At 43.4% G+C, this 27,542-nt stretch overlaps 1 protein-coding gene across 1 annotated transcript in view; it reads right to left on the reverse strand.

Moving 5' to 3' along the window:
* LOC124606572 (cytochrome P450 4g15-like) overlaps nt 1-27,542 on the reverse strand; it is a 73,092-nt gene that overhangs the window by 26,343 nt on the left and 19,207 nt on the right. The window contains exons 2-4 of the mRNA XM_047138557.1: nt 24,591-24,792; nt 20,702-20,929; nt 355-588 (exon numbers count right to left, since the gene is read on the reverse strand). Of these exons, the coding sequence (XP_046994513.1) occupies nt 355-588; nt 20,702-20,929; nt 24,591-24,792 (664 nt within the window). The remainder of the gene's footprint in view (nt 1-354; nt 589-20,701; nt 20,930-24,590; nt 24,793-27,542) is intronic.

Consider the following 27,542-nt stretch of genomic DNA (forward strand, 5'->3'; position numbering starts at 1 on the left):
GACTTGGACAATTCCTATTATTCGGAAGGGATCAACAAATTAGAACAACGTTGTAGGAAGTGTACAAGTCTAGAAGGAGAGTATGTCGAAAAATAAAAAAGGTTTACCCCAAACACGTAAGTAGTTTTTATTTTTGCACGGACTTTTCAAACGCCCCTCGTATAATTTCAGCCCACACTAGACCTTCCTGACTAGCTGCAGTTTAATTACCGTATAAGCACCCAGTACTAACCGCGACTGTACAGTGATTGAGCGCCGAAATGCTAACACTGCACTGGCACTGTCGCCCTGTAACTGGTGCGCCGAAGCTACCGGACCCAGTTGGCTATTAAGGCAGACCTGTGACGTACACACCTCGTCGTGAACCTCCTGCGGTGACAGCAGCAGCTGGCCGTGCGGCGCGATGAGCACCTCGGCCAGCGGCCGCCTCTTGGCCGGCTCCCGGTCGCCGCCGGGGTGCTGCCTCTTGTAGGCGATGCCGCGCGCCACCAGCCGGTGGATCTGGCCCTTGCGCTCCCGCAGCCAGCGCGCGCCCAGCGCAGTCGACACCATGCAGACCACCTGCAGCCACGGCCGGAACACTATGCGCTGCAACACCGAAGGCACAGATCAGCGCCTTCCAATGAATTAATTATTGCACAGGATTCATTAACAACAGCATTTTATTGTCTTCCTGTTATCTTCTGCCAAACGTCTCCATTCACGGCGTCGACCTTGAACACATCACGATACTCCGTGATTTCAATGAAATCAACACCCTTAGCTGCTTACAGGCGTTGACAAACGTCAACGGGGACAGATGAAAATGTGTGCCCCACCGAGACTTTAACCCGGGATCTCCTGCTAACATGGAGACGCTCTATCCATCTGAGCCACCGAGGGCACAGAGGATAGCACCACTGCAGTGATTTGTCTCTGGCACGCCTCCCGCGAAACCCACATTCTCAACGTATTGTCCCGCACTACATTCGTAGTGCCCCCGCCCATTATACTCATTACTCGCGGAGCGTTGCCGATTCCCGTAAGAGTTCGGGCACTGTTTGTGCATTCGCACAGTAGAAGAAGATGGACATGTCCGAAAGAACAGATACCATCTTAGTATATATAAGGCTCACCGGCCCTTGACCATCTTCTTCTGTGCGAATACACAAACAGTGCCCGAACTCTTACGGGAATCGGCAACGCGCCGCGAGTAATGAGTATAATGGGCGGGGGCACTACGAATGTAGTGCGGGACAATACGTTGAGAATGTGGGTTTCGCGGGAGGCGTGCCAGAGATAAATCCCTGCAGTCGTGCTATCCTCTGTGCCCTGAGTGGCTCAGATTGATAGAGCGTCTGCCATGTAAGCAGGAGATCCCGGGTTCGAGTTCCGGTGGGGGCACACATTTTCATCTGTCCCCGTTGACGTATGTCAACGCCCGTAAGCAGCTAACGGTGTTCACTTCATTGTAATTTCATTCTAACGAGATGCACGGTCACCGGTGGTGTCTGTTCTTTCGGACATGTCCGAAAGAACAGATGCCATCTTAGTATATACACTCCATGATTTCGTTGATACGATCGTTATAACTGAGCCGTGGTGCGCCTTTTCTCGACACCAGCTCTTTGGCACGACACTATCGATTACCCGGCGTGAAGCAAACCAAGCGCTGCGTCATGTGTGAGATACAGAGGCGAGCGAGTGCGCCGTGACTTACCCCAGTTGACTGCTAGTAGCGCCACGTCACCTTAACGAGTCTGCATGTAGCGCACCAGTATTGCACCACAATTTAGTATGAAATTAAAAATCACAATTTATATTTAAAACTTTGTAAACTATAGTTTAGTGTAATAATGTTCCAAAAACCAAGTCTTGATGTTCTAGACTTAATAGTTTACGGAAAATGCCGTTTTAAGAGAAAAATCAGAGGCGCTAAATAATGGACTTGGAAACTTTAAAATTTGTTTTATGCTTCAGTACACCCCAAAAATAATAACACAGAGTCCACGTTAATCTACCTCTTATAGTTTTTGAATAATTAAATAAAAACTAATTTTGTAACTAAAAATGTACCTAAGCGTTGTAGATTAAGTACTTGAAATTTTAATGATAGAGGATTTTGGTTAAACCAGATGATCAAATATATCAAATAATAGAGCTAAACCAAGTTTAAGACTTGTAACATAAATAGCAACTGATGTAAGTCTTAGCAAAGGTATGGTTCAGAGGTAACAATCTACCGTTAGTTCCACTAAATAAATTCTACTAAGCAAAGTTTTCATTCTAGCGAGCTGAAACTTTCTACGTGCTTTCAAACTGTTTATTTGCATACCAGCAAAAATTAAGAACTTTCTGAAGTAATTGATAACTATATTATTAAAGATTATGTGCCCGAGATAGCGGTCGTTTGTAGACTGCCGGCGTATGCAAATAGACAAAGACAACAGATGTTTTCTCGGCAGTCCGCACCGGCACCTTATAAATACAGCCCCTGAAGCAGTAGGAAGGTTAACTTCGCTCTCAGACACTGTGAGGTCCACGCCAGTTAAACGTTTGGTCGCGCTCTGCCTCGGATGACGTCAGAGCCGAGCTGTGACAAGCGCGTATTTGGCAGTGAAAACGGATAGTGAATTCGCGAGGACTGTACATAGTCCTGGATCGTTTAGAATTCGGTAAAATAACTGTTAGTGTGCCGTCCGTGTGAAATTCAATTCCGCGTGGCAAGTGGTGAATTTATTTCCACTTTTATGTCGAGCATTAAATTTTGAACATTTATTGCGAGCTTTCAATTGAATGATGTTCGTCAGGGGGAAAAACAATCTGGTAGGAAGTTACCGTAGGGGTCGCCTCTGAACTGCTAAAGGTGCTGTAAGATGAGAAAGACTTGTTTTCAATTGAACATAACGGAATTTTAAGTGTTGTTTGTGAGAAACTTAAAATTAAATCTTGATTGGAACTTTAAACTTTTACTGAAGTCTTAGTCCTGATCCCGCAAAGAAATGGGAAATAGACACTTTTCTTTCAGTGGGCTGGACCGGAATGTGGCCGTGCTGACTGGAATCTAAGGTCAGTATGTTTCCATTCGCTTTCTGGCTGACCACCAAATTAGTTGCCAGGCTCACGTGATTAAGGACGGCATCAAGACTTTAAACCAGTGATGTAACTTGCTCGCCGCCCCACAGGCCGTACTAGGATCATTGCCCCTGTTGTGATCTCGCGGGTGTTTCGCGCTCGCGGCAGTTGGTGTTGGACTCGCTAAGGGGCGCTAGGACGTGCTTGGGTGGACGAAAGAGGAAAAAACGCGAGCTCTGCCAGCAGCGTCACGCCGAGCCTACCTCGTAAGACGGTCGCGAGTTTGTGGTGGACCTGCCTGATGTCAACTCCGGACGCTGTTCGTCGCATTGCCTTGTTTTCTCGGAGAGACCCATCCCTGGATACCTTCTCGAACAATTCTCTCCATCGAAGGTGTAAGTGATTTTGGTGCCTTCGTTTCGTTGAACCATTTGCGTTCCAGCGAGTGTAATTGTTGCTTGGTTGCCCTAATGTACGCGTTGCTGAAGTAAGGCCGGTATTACACTATCAGATTTCTTTGTCAAAGCTTTGATCAAAGATGTGATCCAATATTCCGTCCAATATATTTGACAAAGATCTTTGACGTAGCGCTAGAAGGGGTATTACACTGTCATCAAATTTTTCGTCAAAGTTCAAGATGGCTGACAACAACTTGTTATTTAACCGCAGCAGTTCTACGTACTCCAATTGCATTGTGTGCACATGCGGAAAAGAAGTGGGGGGGAAAAAAATGGAACCATACATACGAGGTTGACAGCCTTAAAAGTCCTGGGATTACAACTTGATAATAAATTCAGTTGGGAGGAGCACACCACAGACAGACCTTAACAAATCTGTATTTGCAATTCGAGTGTTAGCAGACGTAGGCAACATAAAAATGAAAAATCTTGCATACTTTCATTCCATAATGTCATATGGGATAAAATTTTGGGGGTAAATCTTGAAGTCACACAAAAGTTTTCAAGGTGCAAAAGCGTGTAATACGTATTATTTGTGGAGTAAATTCACGGACCCCCTGCAGAAACCTCTTCAAAGAACTGGGTATACTAAGTACTGCCTCTCAGTATATTTACTTCTTAATGAAATTTGTCGTAAATAATATATATCTTTTTCCAACAAACAACTCAGTTCATACATACAATACCAGTAACAAAAATGATCTGCACAAGGACTTAAAAGCACTTTAGTTCAAAAAGGGGTCCACTACTCAGGAACACTCATCTTCAATAATTTGCCAGCAAACATAAAAAATTTAGTTAGAAATAAAGATCAGTTTAAAAGGAGCCTGAAAGACTTACTACTGGCCAACTCCTTTTACTCCATTCGCGAAATTTTATAGAAACAAATGATGCATTGTATTTATTCATACTATTAGTATTGTTATTTCAGCTATAAAAAAATCGACATGTTCCACATCCATAAGGATCTCCTCAGCACGGATCTATGGAACGAAAAACTAATCTAATCTGGGTGAAGCCGTCGGTTTTACGACGACACGATAAAACTATTCAACAAAACTTGTTACGTGAGCTTACAGTGGAAGACGTCAAGGCGTACATCAATTACTTAAGAATGGATGAGCATACATTTCTGTATGTGCTCAATGAAGTGTATCCTCATATCACAAAGCACAATATTCACTTAAGAACTGCTACATCTTCAGAAGACAGGCTCACTATAACACTCCAATTCCTTGCTACAGGAGAGGGTTTTGTTAGGTTGGGTTGGGTTAGGTTAGGTTAGGTCTCCAATCTTCTTAATCTATTTTTGTATTCAGGGTGCCTCACGTTGTAAAGCGCCTCATCAGCTTCAGACATCTATTAATTTTGTAGTTGTCGGCACACACCAATTATATCTACCGGCAATGGTTATAAAAACACTACAGGCGACAGAACGCTGCAGCGATGCTAGCGCTCCATGTGGTAACATGTCACATTGCAGTGAACAGAAGACAAGCGGTTTCTTTGATCAAATATACAGTGAGGCCCTAGATTTGATCAAATATTGGACGACATTTGACAAAGTCCCTATTACACTATCAAATATATCGGACAAAGAAATCGGACAAAGAAATCGGACAAAGAAATCGGACAAAGAAATCGGACAAAGAAATCGGACAAAGAAATCGGACAAAGAAATCGGACAAAGAAATCGGACAAAGAAATCGGACAAAGAAATCGGACAAAGAAATCGGACAAAGAAATCGGACAAAGAAATCGGACAAAGAAATCGGACAAAGAAATCGGACAAAGAAATCGGACAAAGAAATCGGACAAAGAAATCGGACAAAGAAATCGGACAAAGAAATCGGACAAAGAAATCGGACAAAGAAATCGGACAAAGAAATCGGACAAAGAAATCGGACAAAGAAATCGGACAAAGAAATCGGACAAAGAAATCGGACAAAGAAATCGGACAAAGAAATCGGACAAAGAAATCGGACAAAGAAATCGGACAAAGAAATCGGACAAAGAAATCGGACAAAGAAATCGGACAAAGAAATCGGACAAAGAAATCGGACAAAGAAATCGGACAAAGAAATCGGACAAAGAAATCGGACAAAGAAATCGGACAAAGAAATCGGACAAAGAAATCGGACAAAGAAATCGGACAAAGAAATCGGACAAAGAAATCGGACAAAGATATCGGACAAAGATATCGGACAAAGATATCGGACAAAGATATCGGACAAAGATATCGGACAAAGAAATTTGATAGTGTACTACCGGCCTAAGAGCAGCCGGCAAAGTGTGTGACCGCATGGAGACCAGCAGTTACTACTTCCTTTTTAAAAATCCGCTGGCTGGATTACTATTAGGTAGCTGATTAGCACGAAGGTGCCTGTGTTATATTTTTTGGCTTTTTGGAACAGTATACAGAAGTTTATGTATTGTCTGTATGAGATTTTCAGTGTATTTTGATTGCCATCAAGTTGACGTCACTTTTATATTACTGTAAAATTTGGGTCACTTATATACGTGCATTTATTTGAAAGCACTCACTCAGTTAGTAGTAAAGACTCGTATTTTGTAAAGCTAGTTCCTTTATATATGTGCATTTATTTGAATTCACTCAGTACTAGAGCAATTGCTTCTTCATTTATATTGTTATTTATTGATCTCTTAACTTATATTAAGTTATGTTTGATTGGTGTCTGCCGTGTCTTCTGCGGTCTGTTTGTGTTCCAGTTTTCTGCGAGTTGGGGTGTGTGGGAGCAGCGCCACGATTCGCTTCGGTGCACAGAAGCTGTGACGTGCCGTCTAATGGGAAGCGACTCCCGGTTGGGCCCCGGCGTTTAGGTGTTTTGGATGGCTGGTCTGCTGATTCCGGCATTTTAAGTTAAGTCACCTTTTGCCCAGGGCAGCCTGAGTCACGGCCCGTTTGGTAAACTTTTAACGTGTTTCTTGTATATTTAAGAAAAAAAATGTTTTTAATTTCCTTGGGAATGAATTTTATTAATTGGTAACTTGTTCTGCTGCTTGTGTTATTTGGGTTCATAGTGAACTGCAGTGCGTTCATAAACCACTTTCATATTGCAATTTTTGCTCTTTAAAAAACAATTATCTCTGTTACATTTCTTTAAATCACCTCCAGATTGTAATTTATTGTTACTTTAACTACTGAAATCTTTGCGGCTCGTCTCTTTAAGTCAGTCTTGGCAATTACAATTTGCTGCCTTGCTTAAGAAGCAAGCTATATGTGATTTTGGTATTGTCTTAAAGATGGCCACGTGTTGACTGTCTTTTAGCACAGCACTAACACTCAGTCATCAGGCCACAAGTGGCCCATCGGGACCATCCGACCGCCGTGTCACAATCAGGCGGATAGGAGGGGTGTGGGGTCAGCACACCGCTCTCCCAGTCGTTACGATGGTTTTCTTCGACTGGAGCCGCTACTTTTCGGTCGAATAGCTCCTCAAGTGGATGAAATATTTTTAACACTGAACAATACATTAGTGTTGTGCGCGTATGGTATTGTGTGTCAAAACTGTTCATTTTGCTTAAAGAAAAGTGTTGCCTCCTCGAATAAGAGCAGCGGTAAATTGTATAGATGATCAACAAGTAGTGATGAGACTTAGGCAACAGCACTGAAGATTGCTAAAAATCCTTACTCTTGTATAGTTGAGATTACTTAACATGCATTTAACTTGTTTGCTGGTTGTGTAAGATCACTTTTGTGCATGAATTTAGTGCCGTTTACACTGCTTGACAGACAACATTGCTACACGTTCCCAGGTGGAGATTTCTTTAACAAATTAACGATCACTAGCCGGCAGAAGTAATTATTAAATAGAACCTCATGTTACACTAATAATAAGTAACTGGTTTTGTGGCAATCCTACCCAAAATTGTACAACACCACAATCTATCACAGCAATCTACAACTGCCTACGCATTTAGGCGAAGAATTGGTGTACGTACTTTTCTGGGACTCTTCTGTACCTCAGAAAGTATTCTGCAGTCCTTGGCCACATTCGTGAACACAGTTTTATATCGCTCCTATCATGTATCCAGCCACTTGTACAAAGGTGTTTTCAATTTCCAGTTCCTCGATAATTGATTATATTCCTGACTGAATGAATACAACATTTTTTATGTCTTTTAGCAAAAAACCCGATTATTATAGTGACCCGTTTTGATGGATCTCGTTATCCGTTTGTGTGTGGGAGGTGCGGTGTACCTCCCCTGGTAATTTAATTAGACAAGCCGTTATCAGTTGCGCAACTTTGTTTTCTTTTAATTCGCATGATCTTATGGGGAATTATCTATCACTGTAGGTCACTGTAGATATATTCTGTAGAATTTCAGGACTATGCTAAATTGCTCAACTGGCACCTCACGCGCTCAGAAATTATCTTTGGTCATGGATGATATGGCATTCTCAACCATTGTTCATATCAGTTTAGTGATTTTATTTCTGTTTCATTTATCCTCGCTCATTACTTTCTATGTCGATTCTCGATATTCTGGCGTTCCTTCGTAAATAATCCATTTCTACATCTAGACTTCTTTTGAGGTTAGTACTGAAACTCCATAGTTCTAATTCATAGCATAGGACAAATTCAGCCATTATCCTACCCAACAGCTTTTTACTGTTGTTGGAAACGACCTTGTGCCACCAAAAAGAGTTCATACACCTTGTATTCCGTATTTTACTTCTGTATTACGCAATTCATTTTTGTCAATAAATGCCCCTACATTGTTAAATTTTTCTACATGTCTTAACTGCGCCGTCATTTGTCTGTGCTTCAAATCTACCTTCACTATTCACTACCAGAATTTGTTTTACTCATCTGCCATATTCCTGGTGAAGTTTGTCACATCATAAACCCAAGATCACATTCATGTTGATTTAGATAAGTTATCTGTATAGTGCGAAAAGTGGCAATGGACCCTGAATAAAGAAAAGTGTGAAGTTATTCACATGAGTACTACCAGAAATCCGCTAAATTTCGATTTCACAATAACTCACACAAATCTGAAGGCTGTAAATTCAACTAAATACTTAGGGATTACAATTACAAATACCCTAAATTGGAACGATCACATAGATAATGTTGGTAGAGCCAACCAAAGACTGCGATTAATTGGCAGAACGCTTAGATGGTGCAACAGGTCTACTAAAAGACTGCTTACACCACGCTTGTCCACCCTATTCTGGAGTATTGCTGTGCAGTGTGGGATCCGCATCAGATGGGACTGACGGATGACGTCCAAAAAGTACAAAGACGGGCAGCTCGTTTTGTACTATCGGGAAGTAGGGGAGTTAGTGCCACAGACATGATATGTGAATTGGAGTGGTAATAATCAAAACAAAGACTTTTTCGTTGCGACGGGATCTTCATGAAATTTCAATCACCAGTTTTCTCCTCCGATTGCGAAAACATTCTGTTGGCACCCACCTACATTGTTCTAATGATCATAACGATAAAATAAGAGAAATCAGGGCTCGCACAGAAAAATTTAAGTGCTCGTTTTTCCCGCGCGCCGTTCGAGAGTGGAACGGTAGAGAGACAGCTAGAAGGTGGTTCATTGAACCCTCTGCCAGGCACTTTATTGTAAATAGCAGAGTAATGACGTAGATATAGATGTAGATCTAATGTTAGAATAGCATAATTCGTGAAAACTCTGTAGACTCCAAGGCCTGATGTAATCCCATCAAATTCTATACGAAAAGGGCAAGGGCATTTTTTGACGACAATCACTATAAAAATATCAACATTAATTTCGCAAACACGTATATTGCGAAACTTTGCCGTCTTTTTGTCCATGAGGCACAGAGCGTAATAGACTAAGGCACCCACGATGACACCGTGTTTGTTGAGGTCCAGAAGGGTATTTGATACAGTTCCACACCGTGATCGATTAACAAACAACGATCTTAGCGAGAGTCGGACAATTTTTGTGGCTAGATTCAGAACTTCCGAGCAGAATTCAATACCTCATTGTAAAGGAGCCACAGCAGACCGATGTAGCCGTTACGGCTAACAGCTGTAGGCAGAGCCATCTAGTAGCTAACATCGGAAGCTCTGTGACATATCGGACAATGCTGCTGTTTTCAGAAAGCTTGAACGCAAGAAGACTAACAAAATACGTGGAGACCTACGGTTGCCGCAAGGGCTGACAGTTGATTCTGAATGTAAGTACAGCTAACGTATCGCGCATAAATTAGCGAAGAGATCTGTTGTTTTATAATTACATTATTGAAGGTAAATCACTAGAAAAAGTATCAACCATTAAATACCTAGGAACCTTAACTACTCAAAACTAGTTTTGGAAAATGCACATATCTGGCTGATATTGAAAGAAAAAAATCATACACGAAAGATGTAACTTACTGAATACTCGCTCGACTTATTCTTGATTAAGTGTTGGCTCTTTGGGACCCTTATGTTGATTAGATAGTAAAGACAGAGAAGATCCAACGAAGAGTGGCTCCTTACGTCACTAGATCATTCAGTAACTCGAGAGCGCTTCAGGGATGCTCAACAAATTCCATTGTCAACACTTACAAGAGACGCATTGTGCATGACAGACGCTTTCTGTTCAAATTACGAAAGGGTACGTTCCCAGAAGAGGAGTCGAGCAACACATTACTTCCTCTCACATATGCCTCGTCAAATGACGACGACAAGAAAGTCAGAGCAATTAGAGCTCACAGAGGTTTACAGTCAGTTGTTCTTTCCACACACCATCCACGAATAGAAAAGCAACTGAAATCACTCAACAGAGGAAAGTCCACTGGACCTGACGGGATACCAATTAGATTCTACACAGAGTAAGCGAAAGAACTTGCCCCCCTTCTAACAGCCGTGTACCGCAAGTTTCTAGAGGAACGGAAGGTTCCAAATGATTGGAAAAGAGCACAGGTAGTTCCAGTTTTCAAGAAGGGTCGTCGAGTAGATGCGCAAAACTATAGGCCTATATCTCTGACATGGATCTGTTGTAGAATTTTAGAACATGTTTTTCGCTCGCGTATCATGTTATTTCTGGAAACCCAGAATCTACTCTGTAGGAATAAACATGGATTCCGGAAACAGCGATCGTGTGAGACCCAACTCGCTTTATTTGTTCATGAGACCCAGAAAATATTACATACAGGCTCCCAGGTGGATGCCATTATCCTTGAATTCCGGAAGGCGTTCGATACAGTTCCGCACTGCCGCCTGATAAAGTAAGAGCCTACGGAATATCAGACCAGCTGTGTGCCTGGATTGAAGAGTTCTTAGCAAACAGAACACAGCATGTTGTCCTCAATGGAGAGACGTCTACAGACGTTAAAGTAACCTCTGGCTTGCCACAGGGGGAGTGTTATGGGACCATTGCTTTTCACAATATATATAAATGACCTAGTAGATAGTGTCGGAAGTTCCATGCGGCTTTTCGCGGATGATGCTGTAGTATACAGAGAAGTTGCAGCATTAGAAAATTGTAGCGAAATGCAGGAAGATCTGCAGCGGATAGGCACTTGGTGCAGGGAGTGGCAACTGACCCTTAACATAGACAAATGTAACGTATTGCGAATACGTAGAAAGAAGGATCCTTTATTGTATGGTTATATGATAGCAGAAAAAACACTGGTAGGAGTTACTACTGTAAAATATCTGGGAGTATGCGTACGTAACGATTTGAAGTGGAATGATCATATAAAATTGTTGGTAAGGCGTGTGCCAGGTTGAGATTCATTCATTGGGAGAGTCCTTAGCAAATGTAGTCCATCAACAAAGGAGGTGGCTTACAAAACACTCGTTCGACCTATACTTGAGTATTGCTTATCAGTGTGGGATCCGTACCACGTCGGGTTGACAGAGGAGATAGAGAAGATCCAAAGACGAGCGGCTCGTTTCGTCACAGGGTTATTCGGTAACCGTGATAGCGTCACGGAGATGTTTAATAAACTCAAGTGGCAGACTCTGCAAGAGAGGCGCTCTGCATCGCGGTGTAGCTTGCTGTCCAGGTTTCGAGAGGGTGCGTTTCTGGATGAGGTATCGAATATATTGCTTCCCCCTTCTTATACCTCCAGAGGAGATCACGAATGTAAAATTAGAGAGATTCGAGCGCGCTCGGAGGCTTTCCGGCAGTCGTTCTTCTCGCGAACCATACGTGACTGGAACAGGAAAGGAAGGTAATGACAGTGGCACGTAAAGTGCCCTCCGCCACACACAGTTGGGTGGCTTGCGGAGTATAAATGTAGATGTAGATGTAGAGAGTAAGGAAATTATACTGGTACTAGAAGTATCCTCTGCCACAAGCCTTAAAGCGTCATGTAGACTGTATGTTTAGAGTTAGCTCCAATTTCCTGTAATTTAATGCGCAGGCTAAAGGAGAAATGTTCCATGTCATTGGAAAGAGGTAAATGTCACACCTCTGTGTAAAAATAGGAGGTAGAAGTGATCCACATAACTACAAAGATGTCGAAACTTAGCGATGAAAGTAACTTTCGCCTGATGTGTCAATGCCGATTAACATAGCTCGATGAAGCTTCGATCATACATAGAAAGAAATGCTACAGTGTAGCACAGAAAGTACGGAAAGAAATACGCAATGAGACGAGCGGAAGTAACACTTTTGTTCAAAGACAATAATTACACTGAAATTGCAGCGATTGACGACGGTCAACTGGACATTACAAATTGCAGGACTATTTTTAATGGGGTGTGTGTGATCACCGAGGTCGGCAGTGCATGCCCCGTAACGCGCTCAAGCCACAAGGTTGGTTTGGAGTTCTTATACTGCGTTCCGCTCCTCCAGAGGCGCGGTTCATGACTGGTGGATGGTCGTTGGCGCATGTGGATGAGCTGCAGTACGACTCCCAATAAGTCTCCCCAAAGCATCCCACATGTGCTCGATGGGATTAACTTCGGGGAAACAGGCAGCCCAGTTCATTCGCCGAATATCCTCTCGTTTCAAGAGCGGGCGCGTATTTTCGTCCATAAAAACGAAATCGGAACCGAATGCACTTCTGGAAAGACGCACCTGGAGAAGGATTACAATGTCACAGTAACTTCAATCGGTTAATGTACAGTGTTCAAAATTTCGGAGATCAATATTCTCGTGCAACATAATGCCTCTCCGCACCATACATCTGGCTCTCCAAAACGATCATGTTCTACGCTATTCTCTTAGCTTTCCGCGTTCCCACCTCTCGCCATTTGAGTGTGCGTCCAGCATCGTCGAACATGATCTTTCTCGTGGTCCAGGTGCCGTGGCGTGGGAAGACATTATGTATGAGCGTTCTGACCTCCAAACCTTTGGACACGGTAAGTTGTCCGCTCAACATTATTGTGGTACTGTACTCCCTCCACACATGCGTCTCTTCAGAAGTGCATTCGGCCCTGACTTCATTTTTTAGAATGACAAAGCGCAATCGCATCAAACTGTGCATGTGGAGGATATTCGGCGAATGGACTGGCCTACGCGTACCCCCGACTTAAATAGCATCGTACACATGTGGGATCCGTTGGGGAGACGTACGGCAGCGCGTAGATGTGCACCATCCAGCGGTTGTCAACCGCGCTGGTTGAGGAACGGAAAGCAAAGCCACGGTAACTCCTTACCAACCCTGTGGCCATCATGGGAACACGATGCAGAGCATGCTTAGGCGTCCGTGGTGACCACACTCTCTGTTAAGAATCATGTCCTGCTTTTTGTCAGGGAACCATCATGAAACACGGTGACTTCAGTGTAATTACTGGCTTTGAATAAGTGTCGTATACAGGGTGGTCCATTGATAGTGACTGGGCCAAATATCTCACGAAATAAGCGTCAAACTAAAAAACTACATAGAACGAAAGTCGTCTAGCTTGAAAGGGGAAACAGATGGCGCTATGGATGGCCCGCTAGATGGCGCTGCGATAGGTCAAACGGATATCAACTGCGTTTTTTTTAAAAACAGGAATCCCCATTTTTTATTACATATTCGTGTAGTACGTGAAGAAATATGAATGTTTTAGTTGGACCACTTTTTTCGCTTTGTGATAAATGGCGCTGTAATAGTCACAAACGTATAAGTAAGTGGTATCACGTAACATTCCGTCAGTGCGGACGGTATTTGCTTCGTGATACATTACGCATGTTAAAAATGGACCGTTTACCAATTGCGGAAAAGGTCGATATCGTGCTGATGTATGGCTATTGTGATCAAAATACCCAACGGGCGTGTGCTATGTATCCTGGACGACGTCATCCAAATGTCCGGACCGTTCACCGGATAGTTACGTTATTTAAGGAAACAGGAAGTGTTCAGCCACATGTGCAACGTCAACCACGACCTGCAACAAATGATGATGCCCAAGTATGTGTTTTAGCGGCTGTTGCGGCTAATGCACACATCAGTAGCAGACAAACTGCGCGAGAATCGAGAATCTCAAAAACGTCGGTGTTGACAATGCTACATCAACATCGATTGCACCCGTACCGTGTTTCTATGCACCAGGAATAGCATGGCGACGACTTTGAACGTCGTGTACAGTTCTGCCACTGGGCACAAGAGAAATTAAGGGACGATGAAAGATTTTTGCACGCCTACTATTTAGCGACGAAGCCTCATTCACCAACAGCGGTAACGTAACCCGGCATAATATGCACTATTCGGCAACGGAAAATCCACGATGGCTGCGACAAGTGGAACATCAGCGACCTTGGCGGGTTAATGTATAGTGCGGCATTATGGGAGGAAGGATAATTGGCTCCCATTTCATTGATGGCAATCTAAATGGTGCAGTGTATGCTTATTTCCTACGTAATGTTCTACCGATGTTACTACAAGATGTTTCACTGCATGACAGAATGGCGATGTACTTTCAACATAATGGATGTCCGGCACATATCTCGCGTTCGGTTGAAGCGGTATTGAATAGCACATTTCATGACAGGTGGATTGGTCGTCGAAGCACCATACCATGGCCCGCACGTTCACCGGATCTGACGTCCCCGGATTTCTTTCTGTGGGGAAAGTTGAAGGATATTTACCATCGTGATCCACCAACAACGCCTGACAACATGCGTCAGCGCATTGTCAATGCATGTGCGAACATTACGGAAAGCGAACTACACGCTGTTGAGAGGAATGTCGTTACACGTATTGCCAAATGCATTGAGGTTGACGGACATCATTTGGAGCATTTATTGCATTAATGTGGTATTTACAGGTAATCACGCTGTAACAGCATGCATTCTCAGAAATGATAAGTTCACGAAGGTACATGTATCACATTGGGACAATCGAAATAAAACGTTCAAACGTACCTACGTTCTGTATTTTAATTTAAAAAACCTACCTGTTACCAACTGTTCGTCTAAAATTGAGACCCATATGTTTGTGACTATTACAGCGCCACCTATCACAAAGCGAAAGGAGTGGTCCAACTAAAAACATTCACATTTCTTTACTTACTACACGAATATGTAATAAAAAATTGGGGTTCCTATTAAAAAAACGCAGTTGATATCCGTTTGACCTATGGCATCGCCATCCAGCGGGCCATACATAGCGCCATCTGGTTCTCCCATTCAAGCTTGACAAGTTCCGTTCTTCGCAGTTTTTTCGTTCGACGCTTATTTCGTGAGATATTTGGTCCGGTCACGATCAATGGACCACCCTGTATGTTCGTCTCATTGCGTGTTTCTTCCCGTTACGTCATGTACTATATTGCAGCAATTATTTCTATGTATGGTCCATCGATCTGTGTTACTTTCGTCCTGAAGTTTGCACGCTAGTGTAACATCCCCGCTGTGCCAAAGAGCAAAAACTCCTAGATACGTAGGTTGCAACTTAAATAGTGACAACACTGCTGTGGGGACACTATGCAGTGGAATCTACTATTGTCGCTGATAGCACACGTTGTTGACGTACCTACCTTATCTCCGAGCAAATGGACTCGCCCGTTCCAAGTCACCGGCGTGCGCACAATCGAGGAAAACACAGTCACTAGTGAGCAAGCGGTCTAACGTAACGGTGTCACTATGTTTTCGAAACAGAAACAACGGTGTTGGATCAATATTGAATGTGCCAGAGGTCGTACAGCACGACAGTATCATCAAGGTCTTCAAGAGGCGTGCGGGGAATCGGCATTGCCGTACAGAACAGTGGCACGTTGGGTAAAAGCCTTCAACGAAGGTCGGCAAACTGTGGCACAAATGCATTGGGCAGGTCATCCTAGCGTATCTGAAGAAGTTCATGCTGTTGCCGCGTTAGTAGACAGTGAGCTCGCCCACAAAACCGGATTAGCGCATACGACTGTGCTTCGCATTCTGAAGGAACGCCTGGGCATGCGAGAAATTGCATCACGATGGGTTCTGCATGACTTGACGGAAATGCAAAAATGGATGCGTTACGACGCAGCTCAGACGCATTTAGAGCGCTGTGAGCGCGAAGGAGAGACTTTCTTACGTCGTATCGTAGCACTGAATGAGACATGGGCCACATCTTACGAGCCAAAACTGAAACGCCAATGCAACGAATGGCGTCATTATGGGTCGCCGCGAAAGTCGAAAGTGCGTCAGAGCCCCACTGTGGTGAAAGTTATGGCGATTCTCGTGTACGACTGTGATGGTGTTATCCTAAAGCATTACGTTCGTCCACGGCAGACCGTCAATGCACAGATTACTGTTCGTCCGGCCGAGGTGGCCGAGCGGTTCTAGGCGCTACAGTCTGGAACTGCGCGACCGCTACAGTCGCAGGTTCGAATCCTGCCTCGGGCATGGATGTGTGTGATGTCCTTAGGTTAGTTAGGTTTAATTAGTTCTAAGTTCTAGGCGACTGATGACCTCAGAAGTTAAGTCGCATAGTGCTCAGAGCCATTTGAACCATTTCCAAAGATGGACACACAAGCTGTTAAGCAGGTGGTCATTGTGTTTTGGCTCAACAGTGTATGAATTTGACACAGAATTATTAGACTTGTGCCGTTGCTCAAATGTAGCGCTGAAATACAAATTAGCGCAGCTGTGTGCAATTAGAGGCTCCATTTTTTATGCTTTTTGTCCAAAGACCTGGACCTCTTGCTGTATTATTTGTATGCCCGTAATATGTCAAATTTATTACAGTATATTCAAATCCCGTGTCACTTATTTTGAAATCTGTCATTTTGACGTTAATGTGACGAGGTAAAGGAGGAACTGCAGTGTGGGCTTCCTCAGTGGAACAGTTTTGGGCATTTAGTATTCTGGCCTTCTTTATGCCATCCTTCGTTTCGAAACCATTATGATAAGGCAGTGTGTGTACAGACGAATCTGATCCATTTACTTATTTAACGTAGGGCCAAAACATAGCATTTTCTGTCAAGTCGGTTGACAGAATTTTAATTTCTAATTTGTTGGACGCTACAAGTACGTCTCTCCTTACGCTAATATTGCTTCGTTTGGCTTTTGTTTGCCTGTGTGATTTTGGCTACGTTTAAATTTACAGTGAAGCTTTCTTTGCTCTTGTAGCAGCTTTCTGACGCAGCTCTCCAACTACGGCCGGTCTTTCTCATCCGTAACAACTTCACTCAGCCCATATTCGTGCAAAGCTTATTGGACATTACTGTAGAACGTTGTACATTTATGCTTAACATATCCAGTGATGGAAATGAAATTTTCACGTTAACCACTTGGGTAACCTGAAATCTGTTTCTGGTAGCGGCCCTTTAACACTCCTTTCGGGTGCGTGAGTTCTATGTGAAAGGAAGTCCTTTCCCTTGCCGCCCCCCACCCCTCCCCTCCTCAACCTAGTGCTTCGGAAGCGATTGCCTTACTCCCGAACTGTTAGGCTTGCAATGACAAGATCTTAATCATTTAACCGATTGGGTTCTGAGGGTGATCCACATTACACTCAAAATAAAAATATAGGCCTCATCTTTTCTATATATAAAAGGCAATGTCCTGACTGACTAACTAACTGACTGACACATCATCACCCAGCCCAAACCTCTGAGGTTAAAAACTTGAAATCTGGAGAAGATGTGGATATTATAATATAGGCATCATTTTAGAAGGGATTTTTCGGAATTCCAAACCTAAGGGGGTGAAATAGCACATAAAAGATTTTTTTGAAAGTATATCGGTATTAAGGGAACTTTGAAGCTAGAAGTAGGCAAAACTGGTATTTGATGTCTCAGTCAGGAAATAAAAAAATACATGTTTCAGCATTTTTGGAAATTCAACCACTAAAGGGGTAAAATAGTGGGTGAAAGTGTTTTTTGAAAATAAATAATTACTAAAGAAGTACTTACGGGTTTTTAAGGCTACATCCATGGCATGTGGTATTTGGCTTGTCGGTAGGAAATAAAAAAAATGCGTGTTTCAGTGTTTCTGCAAATTCAGCCCCTAAGGGAGTATAATAGGTGATGAATATTTGTATGAAAATATTTCGTTACATTAAAAAAAATTTAAAGCCAAATTTATGAAAATCGGTATTTCACTTCGCGGTTAAGATATAAAGAAATATTTGTTAAGGCGTGAAAGTTACTATGGAAATATGTCTACAAGAGCGCAGATGGCACGAGTAACAAAACTTTGGATTCCAGCTACCAAAACCGCTTTTTGGTCAGACGTTCGGAAAAGACCATTCTTACATGGACATAATTACTTGAAAAGCTTAGAAGGTGTTTCAGTTTGTAAACAACTTACAAATTTGATTAAATAAAAACAAAAAAATCTCTGCAGGCCATACAATTTACGCGAGCGAAGCAGCGGGCACTAACAAGGAGACGGCACGACCGTGGGGTCGGGGATTCGTCCGAAATTGTGTGTGGTGAAAGAGGACCCCTAACATCTCACGTGGTTAAAATATTAGGACGCACTACTCGGAAAATCCCGAGAAAAATCGATCCAAAGTTTCTTAGGTGCCTTGTAAGTATAAAATTTAGTTCATTGCCGAGCTGCCGTCTGGCCTACATGGTTAGCGCTCGGACTCTTACGGCAGAGGTCTCGGGCTCGATTCCTCCATCGGCACTTTTTTTTCTTCTGTTGCTTGCAAAATTGCAGCGCATTGTTACAGGAGAATCGTGAAATTAATTCCCGGGAACATTGTATAAATATTCATTCTATAATTCACCATCAATTATCGTCACCAATATCCCGAGACATGATTCAATATGTCTGGTTTGCCTCAAAATTATCAGAAACTCAAAACATTTTCGTAAATGTTAATGGGGCATGTTTTTGTACAGATTTTTTGCAAACGCCCTGTGATTGTAAGAAATCCTCTTTTATATTCTGAGCAAGATGTCGCAAAAATTATTGCTTTGTTTTTACGATAATTACCACTGCGGTTCTTGTTTATAATTATTATACGAGGGCCGTTCAGAAAGTAACCTCCGGTTGATTTAAAAAAATACACGAAGTTAAATAAAAATATTTTAATATATACATCTTACAACTACATCTTTGCACTATTTTTCTACATAGCCTCCATAGCGATTGAGGCACTTATCGTATCTCTTCACAAGCTTTGAAATTCCTTCTGCATAAAAATCACCCGCTTGTGCCTGGAGCCAGCCTGTGGCCGCATCTTTGAGCTCTTCGTCGTCATCAAACCGCTGTGACCCGAGCCATTTCTTCAAATGCATGACGAGGTGATAATCACTTGGCGCCAGGTCTGGGCTGTAAGGTGGATGGTTGATAACGTCCCACTTGAAGGACTCAAGAAGGGCCGTTGTTCTGCGAGCAGAGTGAGGACGGGCGTTATCGTGCAAAAAACGATACCAGAAGTCAGCATACCACGGCGTTTGTTCTGTATAGCCCGTCGTAACTTTTTTATTGTTTCACAGTACACGTCTTGATTAATGGTCGTACCACGTTCCATGAATTCAACCAACAACACCCCTTTGGCATCCCAAAACACCGTTGCCATCAGTTTTCTGGCAGAAAAATCTTGCGAGGCTTTTCTTGGTTTGGTAGGCGAATTTGAATGTGCCCACATCTTTGATTGTTCTTTTGTCTCAGGGTTCACGTACTTAATCCAGGTTTCGTCACCGGTCACGATTCTGTTTAACAATGGTTCTCCTTCGTCCTCATATCGTGACAGAAAGTCTAATGCAGAGGCCATTCTTTGAGTTTTGTGGTGGTCGGTAAGAATTTTGGGCACCCATCGTGCACAGAACTTACGGTAACCCAATCTTGCTGTCACTATCTCGTACAAGAGAGTCTTAGAAATCTGTGGAAAACCAGTAGACAACTCCGACATTGAGAAACGTCGATTTTCACGAACTTTTGCATCAACTGTCTGAACGAGTTCGTCAGTCACCAATGATGGTCTACCACTCCTCTCTTCATCATGAACGTTTTCTCGTCCACTTTTAAATAAACGTACCCATTCACGGACAACTCCTTCACTCATAACTCTTGGTCCGTACACGGCACAAAGCTCACGATGAATAGCTGCTGCAGAATATCCTTTGGCTGTAAAAAACCTTATGACAGCACGCATTTCACATTTGGCGGGGTTTTCTATTGCAGCACACGTTTCAAACTGCCACAAAAACTAAACTAGCGCAGGTACGACGTTCACTCGACCACGGCTTGATGCCGACTGACCTGTTGAGTTCGTGAACGCACAGATGGCGTCGCTACTCCCCCCACAACCCGCACTGTGACCAATCGGAGGTTACTTTCTGAACCGCCCTCGTATGTATAAAAATAATTGAATTTTTCCCAGTCGACTTTGTTATTCTGATTAAAAACCCAATGTTTCTTCTCATATACTTTACAAAGAAAAATGGAAAACCCACCGCCACGAATTGTGTTGTTGGACAAAAAGAAAATACTTTTTATTCAATAATGTAACTAATTTGTTAAAGATTATGTAGGTTTGGGACTCTTTCTGAATAATTGGTGGAATAACCAAAGAAAATGAAACAGAAGAGAGAAAAGTGCTGGAGGAGAAATCGAACCCGAGACCTCTGGCGTAAAAGTCCGCTCCCTAAACATCCAGGCCAGACGGCGGCTCGGCAATGGGCTAACATTTTATAGTCATAAGGCACCTAAGAAACATTCTTTGGATCTATTTTTCCCGGGATTTTCAGGGTAGTGCGTCCTAATAATTTAACCACGTGAGGTGTTAGGGGTCCTCTTTCACCACACAAAATTTCGGACAAATCCTCGACCCCACGGTCGTGCCGTCTCCTTGTAAGTTAGTTGTTAATAGTGGTCAGACGGCGTAAGCTTACCTGGATTGCTTTCATGGATTTGTAAAACTCCGTAGCGAAGTGCACCTGCTTGCTGTGGTCTGGTTCCAGCTGGTCCAGGCCGACGCCGAACAGGGTGGAGGTGAGGGTCCGGAGAGCGGACTGGAAGAACGTGGGGTACACGTTGAGCTCGGTGCCCCCCGCCGCAGACAGCCGCTCGCACACGAAGCGGCCCGCCTCGTTGAACGCCCCCATGAATCGGCCCAGCACCTGCAGTTCCGCACCCACCAGCGCATCAGTAACTCTACTAAACTTGTACTAAACTATCTAACGTCTTAACTTACCCGTCAGGCTGGTAACAGGAAATAAAACTAGCCTAGCTTCAGAGGATTATTCCCTCGTCTTCACAAATTTGATGAAGATAACAGGTTTAGGGCGCTCAACAGCTTGATCATCAGCGCCCTGACTGGACATCAATATACACATCTTTTGTGTCTAAATCCTGCCTGTTCTCATAAATAAAATTACTGTGACGATTCCCTAGGGACACATATTAGCAGTTCTCTTCATATGGACGGCTATGTTGACACAAATACACAGTTTACAATAAATGTATCTGTTATCTTGTTATGTATTAATATCTAATAATTGTTAGGAAAAAGGTTTTTATGTCAAGTACAGCTCAATGGTTCAACGGCGGCTGATTAATTAATGTCTCCATTGACAATGCCATCTCCGTAGTTAAAGAAGAGTCATCTTGGATATTAATAAACCTGTGTAGCTGTATTTAATCATTTATTTTTAGATCAAGACCGGCTTTCAAGGCACTAGGAGACACATGCAGGTGAGCATCAGCATAACAATAAATCAAGAAGGAATAATAACCCTGAGACATCCACTGATACGGTAATTTTTTAAATTTTAAGATTTTCATTTTTTTGAATAAAAGCTTTTAAAAACTCTTGCATAAGAATATTAAAGAACACGCGTCAAAAAAAGTTTTGCATCACCCCGGTTCCCAGAACTCCTGAAGACAGACATTGACCGTGGATATTGTATCACAGACAGTCCATTTGACTGTTCAGAGACGTCACTAAACTCGCCAAAAGACGTAAACAACCATGCACGAGCAGCGCCTATTAGGCGGAAGGATCCGACAGCCGATCAGTTCCAGGCATTCCACCAGGATGGAGGTACACACCTAGACGGTCAATACCGCAGTTCGATCGCGTCCGCATTATCACTTTCTGCCAGGAAGGGCTCTCGACAAGGGAAGTGTCCAGGCGACTGAGTGAACTAAAGCGATGTTGTTCGGACACGGAGAAGATACAGAGAGAGAGAGACAGGAACTGTCGATGATATGCCTCACTCAGGCCGCCCAAGGGCTACTACTGCAGTGGATGACCGCTGCCTATGGATTATGGCTCGGAGGAACCCTGACAGCAACGCCACCATGTTGAATAATGCTTTTCGTTCAGACACAGGACGTCGTGTTACGACACAAACCGTGACCAATAGGCTGCATGATGCGCAGTTTCACTCCCGACGTACATGGTGAGGTCCATCTTTGGAACCACGACACCATGCAGAGCGTTACAGATGGACTCAACAACACGCCGAATGGACCGCTCAGGATTGGCATCACGTTCTCTTCGCCGATGAGTGTCGCATATACTTTCAACCAGACAATCGTCGGAGACGTGTTTGGAGGCAACCAGGTCAGGCTGAACGCCTTAGACACACTGTTCAGCGAGTGCAGGAAGGTGGAGGTTCCCTGCTGTTTTGGGGTGGCATTATGTGGGGCCGACGTACGCCGCTGGTGGTCATGGAAGGCGCCGTACCGGCTGTAAGATACGTGAATGCCATCCTCTGACCGATAGTGCAACCATATCGGCAGCACACTGGCGAGGCATTCGTCTTCATGGAAGACAATTCGCGCCCCCATCGTGCACATCTTGTGAATGGCTTCTTTCAGGATAACGACATCGCTCGACAAGAGCGGCCAGCATCTTCTCCAGACATGAACCCTATCGAACATGCCTGGGTTACAGTGAAAAGGGCTGTTTATGGACAACGTGACCCACCAACCACACTGAGGGATCCACGCCGAATCGCCTTGATGAACTTGCGGATACTATGCTACTACGAATACAGGCGTGCATCAATGCAAGAGGATGCGCTACAGGGTATTAGAGGTACCAGAGTGTACAGCAATCTGGACCTCCATCTCTGAAGGTCTCGCTGTATGGTGGTACAACATGCAATGTGTGGTTTTCATGAGCAATAAAAAGGACGAAAATGATGTTTATGTTGATCTCTGCTCCAATTTTCTACACAGGTTCCGCAAGTCTCGGAACGGAGGTGATGCAAAATTTTTTGATGTGTTTATGTGTGTAGTTATACATACACAACGAAAACATTACAGCTTAAAAGCTCGGATCTTAGAACCCAACTTTCATTGTCCGCCAGAATATAATACGGCTAACAGGTGGTATGTCATTGAATAAAAAAGCCGGAGACATGGATTCCAATCCATTATGGTGTATGGGGCCTAAGCAAATTATACCATAGCGACCCACTGTTTTATGTGAAAAAGTATGAAAAAGACAAAAACAAACCTAAAATATATTCAGTGTTTCTATTAAATTTCGGCTGCAGCCTACAAACTCTTTCATCTTAATTTTGATTGTAATTTACAAAAAGTGGTTCAACACAAAAAGGCATTCTGGGGGGAGCATCTTTTAAAACTGTAATCTTATTGATCTACGGAGGAACCTGGTTGTCCGCTAACAATTACGTTTGTGAAATGCGTTTTTACACATAAATGACGAAGTGGAAATGTTGTTTTTAAGTAAAACCGCTTCAGACGTAAGGGAGGACTTGGTATTGAACTCTCTTACGAACCCAATTTGTGTCTGTTGTAGCCGTCTACAAGATGCCGTTTTGTTTTTAGTAATGTTACTTTGGCAACAAGTTACTTACGTTGGTTTACGTGCGATGGTTGATTGTTCATAAAATACAACTTTATTTCCACCAGTAACTCACTCGTAAGTTTGCAACATCACCGAAACACTTTTTATCTTGCGATGCTAACACTCCCTGGAAGAAAGGATGTTACGAAAGAAACGGCTTATCCGCAACGTAGGAGATTTTTTAGATTTTATCTTTCACTGTGAGCCGGCCGCTGTGACCGAGCGGTTGTAGGCGCTTCAGTCTGGAACCACGCTGCTGCCACGGTCGCTGGTTAGAAACCTGCCTCGGGTATGGATGTGTGTGACCTCCATAGGTCAGTTAGGTTTAAGTAGTTCTAGGGGACTGATGACCTCAGATGTTAAGACTCATAGTGCTCAGAGCCATTTGAACCATTTTACTGCGGAGAGTGCCCTGTTTTCAAATTTCCTGGAAAATTAAAGCCCTGGACCAGGAGTTAGAGAGACGCTGATGGCATTGAAGCTCAGAGCGGGTCGTGAGCCATGCATGATTGTTTCAATCGATGATGACACGGTAGCCGAACGTAATCTGTCTGTGGGAAAAACACCACGAAGTTTTAATCTCACAGGAAGTTCCATAATAGTTCACAATTCACGGCAGCGTGAAGGATTTATTCTGTAAACGAATTCCTAGGCTGTGGCTACACCGTTCCTCCGCAATATCTTTTTTTTGCAGGAGTGCTAGTCTTGGAAATTACGAAGAACAGTTTCTAGGAAGTTTGGAAGATAGGAAGGAGGCACTGTCGTAAATAAAGCTGTGAGGAGCAGTCATAAGTCGCGCCTGTATAGCTCAGTCGGTAGTATTAATGCCTTTGAAAGACAATGTTTTCGGTGTGAATCCCAGGGCTGCTAACAATATTAAAGTACCAGCAAGTTTCAGAACAACTATACTTGCGCACTCTGAGGTCTCTCCCAGCTGAGTTAATTGTGTGGCGACTGACCTCAGTGTGGAACGTCGGCAAGACTATCTTGCGGTGTGCCTTCCAGGCTTCATCCTTGTTTGTGATGAGCCCATCTCCGATGAAGAAGCGCATGGGCCGCATGAAGTAGGGGTCCCTCTGGCGCTGTCTGCAGTCGACCAGCACCGCCTTCACGTCCTCGGGCTGTGTCACCACCACGAACAGCTTGGGCCCCACGTAGAACCTAGAGCCAGCAGACATCTCATGACCGTCCGCAGCTTCTACAATACATCACTCAAATCTCACAATTTACTTGACTCTCAACCACTAATGCAAGTACTGCAAAGCCATTATGTCGCAACGGAAAGGTTCGGCGTGACTACCTCTTTTTCTTTTAGAAACCAGTTACTGCACTGAATTACTTGCTCAGATTGTCATAACCACCTTCAGATCAAATTATTGCCATAGCAGTAATACGATCTGAAAGTGACAACTGAAATGAGCAGTTCAGTATAATAATGTGATTTAGTCGGTGAAACAAAAATTCCTAAAAAACAAAAAAAGAGCACTTGCGTTATACAGTGCTTCAGACCTGCCATATAGATAACTGTTGTCGGTAACAGGGAACCTGATCTTTATCGTCTTAAAAGAGTGCTAGCCAAACCGATAAGAGCCAATAGAATGGTAAACCATACAACGGCATCACTGGAAAATAGATACTTTACGTGATAGACGTGGTTAGTGAGAGTCTGATGGTTCAAATGGCTCTGAGCGCTATGGGACATAACATCTGAGGTCATCAGTCCCCTAGAACTTAGAACTACTTAAACCTAACTAACCTGAGGACATCACACACATCCATGCCCGAGGCAGGAGTCGCACCTGCGACCGTAGCAGTCGCGCGGTTCCGGACTGAAGCTCCTAGAACCGTTCGGCCACCATGGCCGGCCTGTGTGAGTCTGAATCAACGGAGAGAAATTAGTACTCTCCAACGGGGCGAAACTGCAGAAGTCTACAAATTTTAACATTCTATCACAGATTTTTCATCTACATAAGTCCACGTGCACTTTTGACTATATTATGCATAGTAAAAAGTATGAAGAGCAAAAGGAGACGTATGTACGGTCGACACTACATTTTATTTATTAACATGGAAAACGGTGCAGTAACTAAAAACAGCGAGAAAACTAAATGAGCATTCCATCTCGTCTTTTTGTAGTTAAAGGAATGGATCAAAAATGGATGGTGAATAACGAAAACAGTAACATTCGGGAAGTAATACGCCACGCGTTGCGTATAACGTCGTTGTTAGTATAAAAATGGAGCAGGTGCTTGAAAATGTTCCAGTAACAATGATTGACAGCAGAGGAAAATTAACACAAAAGTAATTTTTATAAATATTTACAGCATCTGTGTCGAGGAACAAGTCTCCAAAAGAAGTATAATGCAGTACCTTTCTGTTTCAGAAGGGAGGAGACAGACAAGATATTCCCGGCTTCGATTCCCGGCGGGGTCAGGGATTTTCTCTGCCTCGTGATGACTGGGTGTTGTGTGCTGTCCTTAGGTTAGTTAGGTTTAAGTAGTTCAAAGTTCTATGGGACTGATGACCATAGCTGTTAAGTCCCATAGTGCTCAGAGCCGTTTGAACCATTTTAGACAGGAAAGATATAAGACTGTAAATCTATCAATCAAGCACTCTGTGATGTACAAAATATTCATTAATCAGGCGAAGGAACAAACAATGACAGCCAGTTCGCAAACGCTTGTAGCAGTGACCGATAGGCACAAAACTAGGCCGAATGCACAGCCAAGAACCGATAACTATTACAAGCACTGTATCGCCAACAATAGTTCTCATTCTGGTCTGGAATGCTGTTGACGCGAGGCGACCCGCAACGGGAAATGCACACACAGTCTCTCTCTCGGTTATGTTATTAGAATACATCTGCATAATAAAGTTCCTAGAATTCGATCGAAAGAATAACTTCTGGTTTCTTTGTTTGCCCACAACTGAGTTGCAGAATAGTTTTGTTCTGCTACATCTGCATCTACATACATACTCCGCAATCCACCATACGGTGCGTGGCGGAGTGTACCTCGTACCACAACTAGAATCTTCTCTCCCTGTTCCACTCCCAAACAGAACAAGGTAAAAATGACTGCCTATATGCCTCTGTACGAGCCCTAATCTTTCTTATCTTATCTTTGTGGTCTTTCCGCGAAATATAAGTTGGTGGCAGTAAAATTGTACTGCAGTCAGCCTCAAATGCTGGTTCTCTAAGTTTCCTCAGTAGCGATTCACGAAAAGAACGCCTCCTTTCCTCCAGAGACTCCCACCCGAGTTCCTGAAGCATTTCCGTAACACTCGCGTGATGATCAAACCTACCAGTAACAAATCTAGCAGCCCCCTCTGAATTGCTTCTACGTCCTCCCTCAATCCGACCTGAAAGGGATCCCTAACGCTCGAGCAGTACTCAAGAATAGGTCGTATTAGTGTTTTATAAGCGGTCTCCTTTACAGATAAACCACGTCTTCCCAAAATTCTACCAATGAACCGAAGACTACTATCCGCCTTCCCCACAACTGCCGTTACATGCTTGTCCCACTTCATATCACTCTGCAATGTTACGCCCAAATATTTAATCGACGTGACTGTGTCAAGCGCTACACTACTAATGGAGTATTCAAACATTACGGGATTCTTTTTCCCTAGTCATCTGCAATAATTTAAATTTATCTATATTTTGAGTTAGCTGCCATTCTTTACACAAATCACAAATCTTGTCCAAGTCATCTTGTATCCTCCTACAGTCACTCAATGACGACACCTTCCCGTACACCACAGCATCATCAGCAAACAGCCACACATTGCTATCCATCCTATCCAAAAGATCATTTATGTAGATAGAAAACAACAGCGGACCTACCGCACTTCCCTGGGGCACTCCAGATGATACCCTCACCTCCGATGAACACTCACCATCGGGGACAACG

The sequence above is a fragment of the Schistocerca americana genome, chromosome 3, assembly GCF_021461395.2.
Source record: "Schistocerca americana isolate TAMUIC-IGC-003095 chromosome 3, iqSchAmer2.1, whole genome shotgun sequence".
NCBI classification, from domain to species: Eukaryota; Metazoa; Arthropoda; class Insecta; order Orthoptera; family Acrididae; genus Schistocerca; species Schistocerca americana.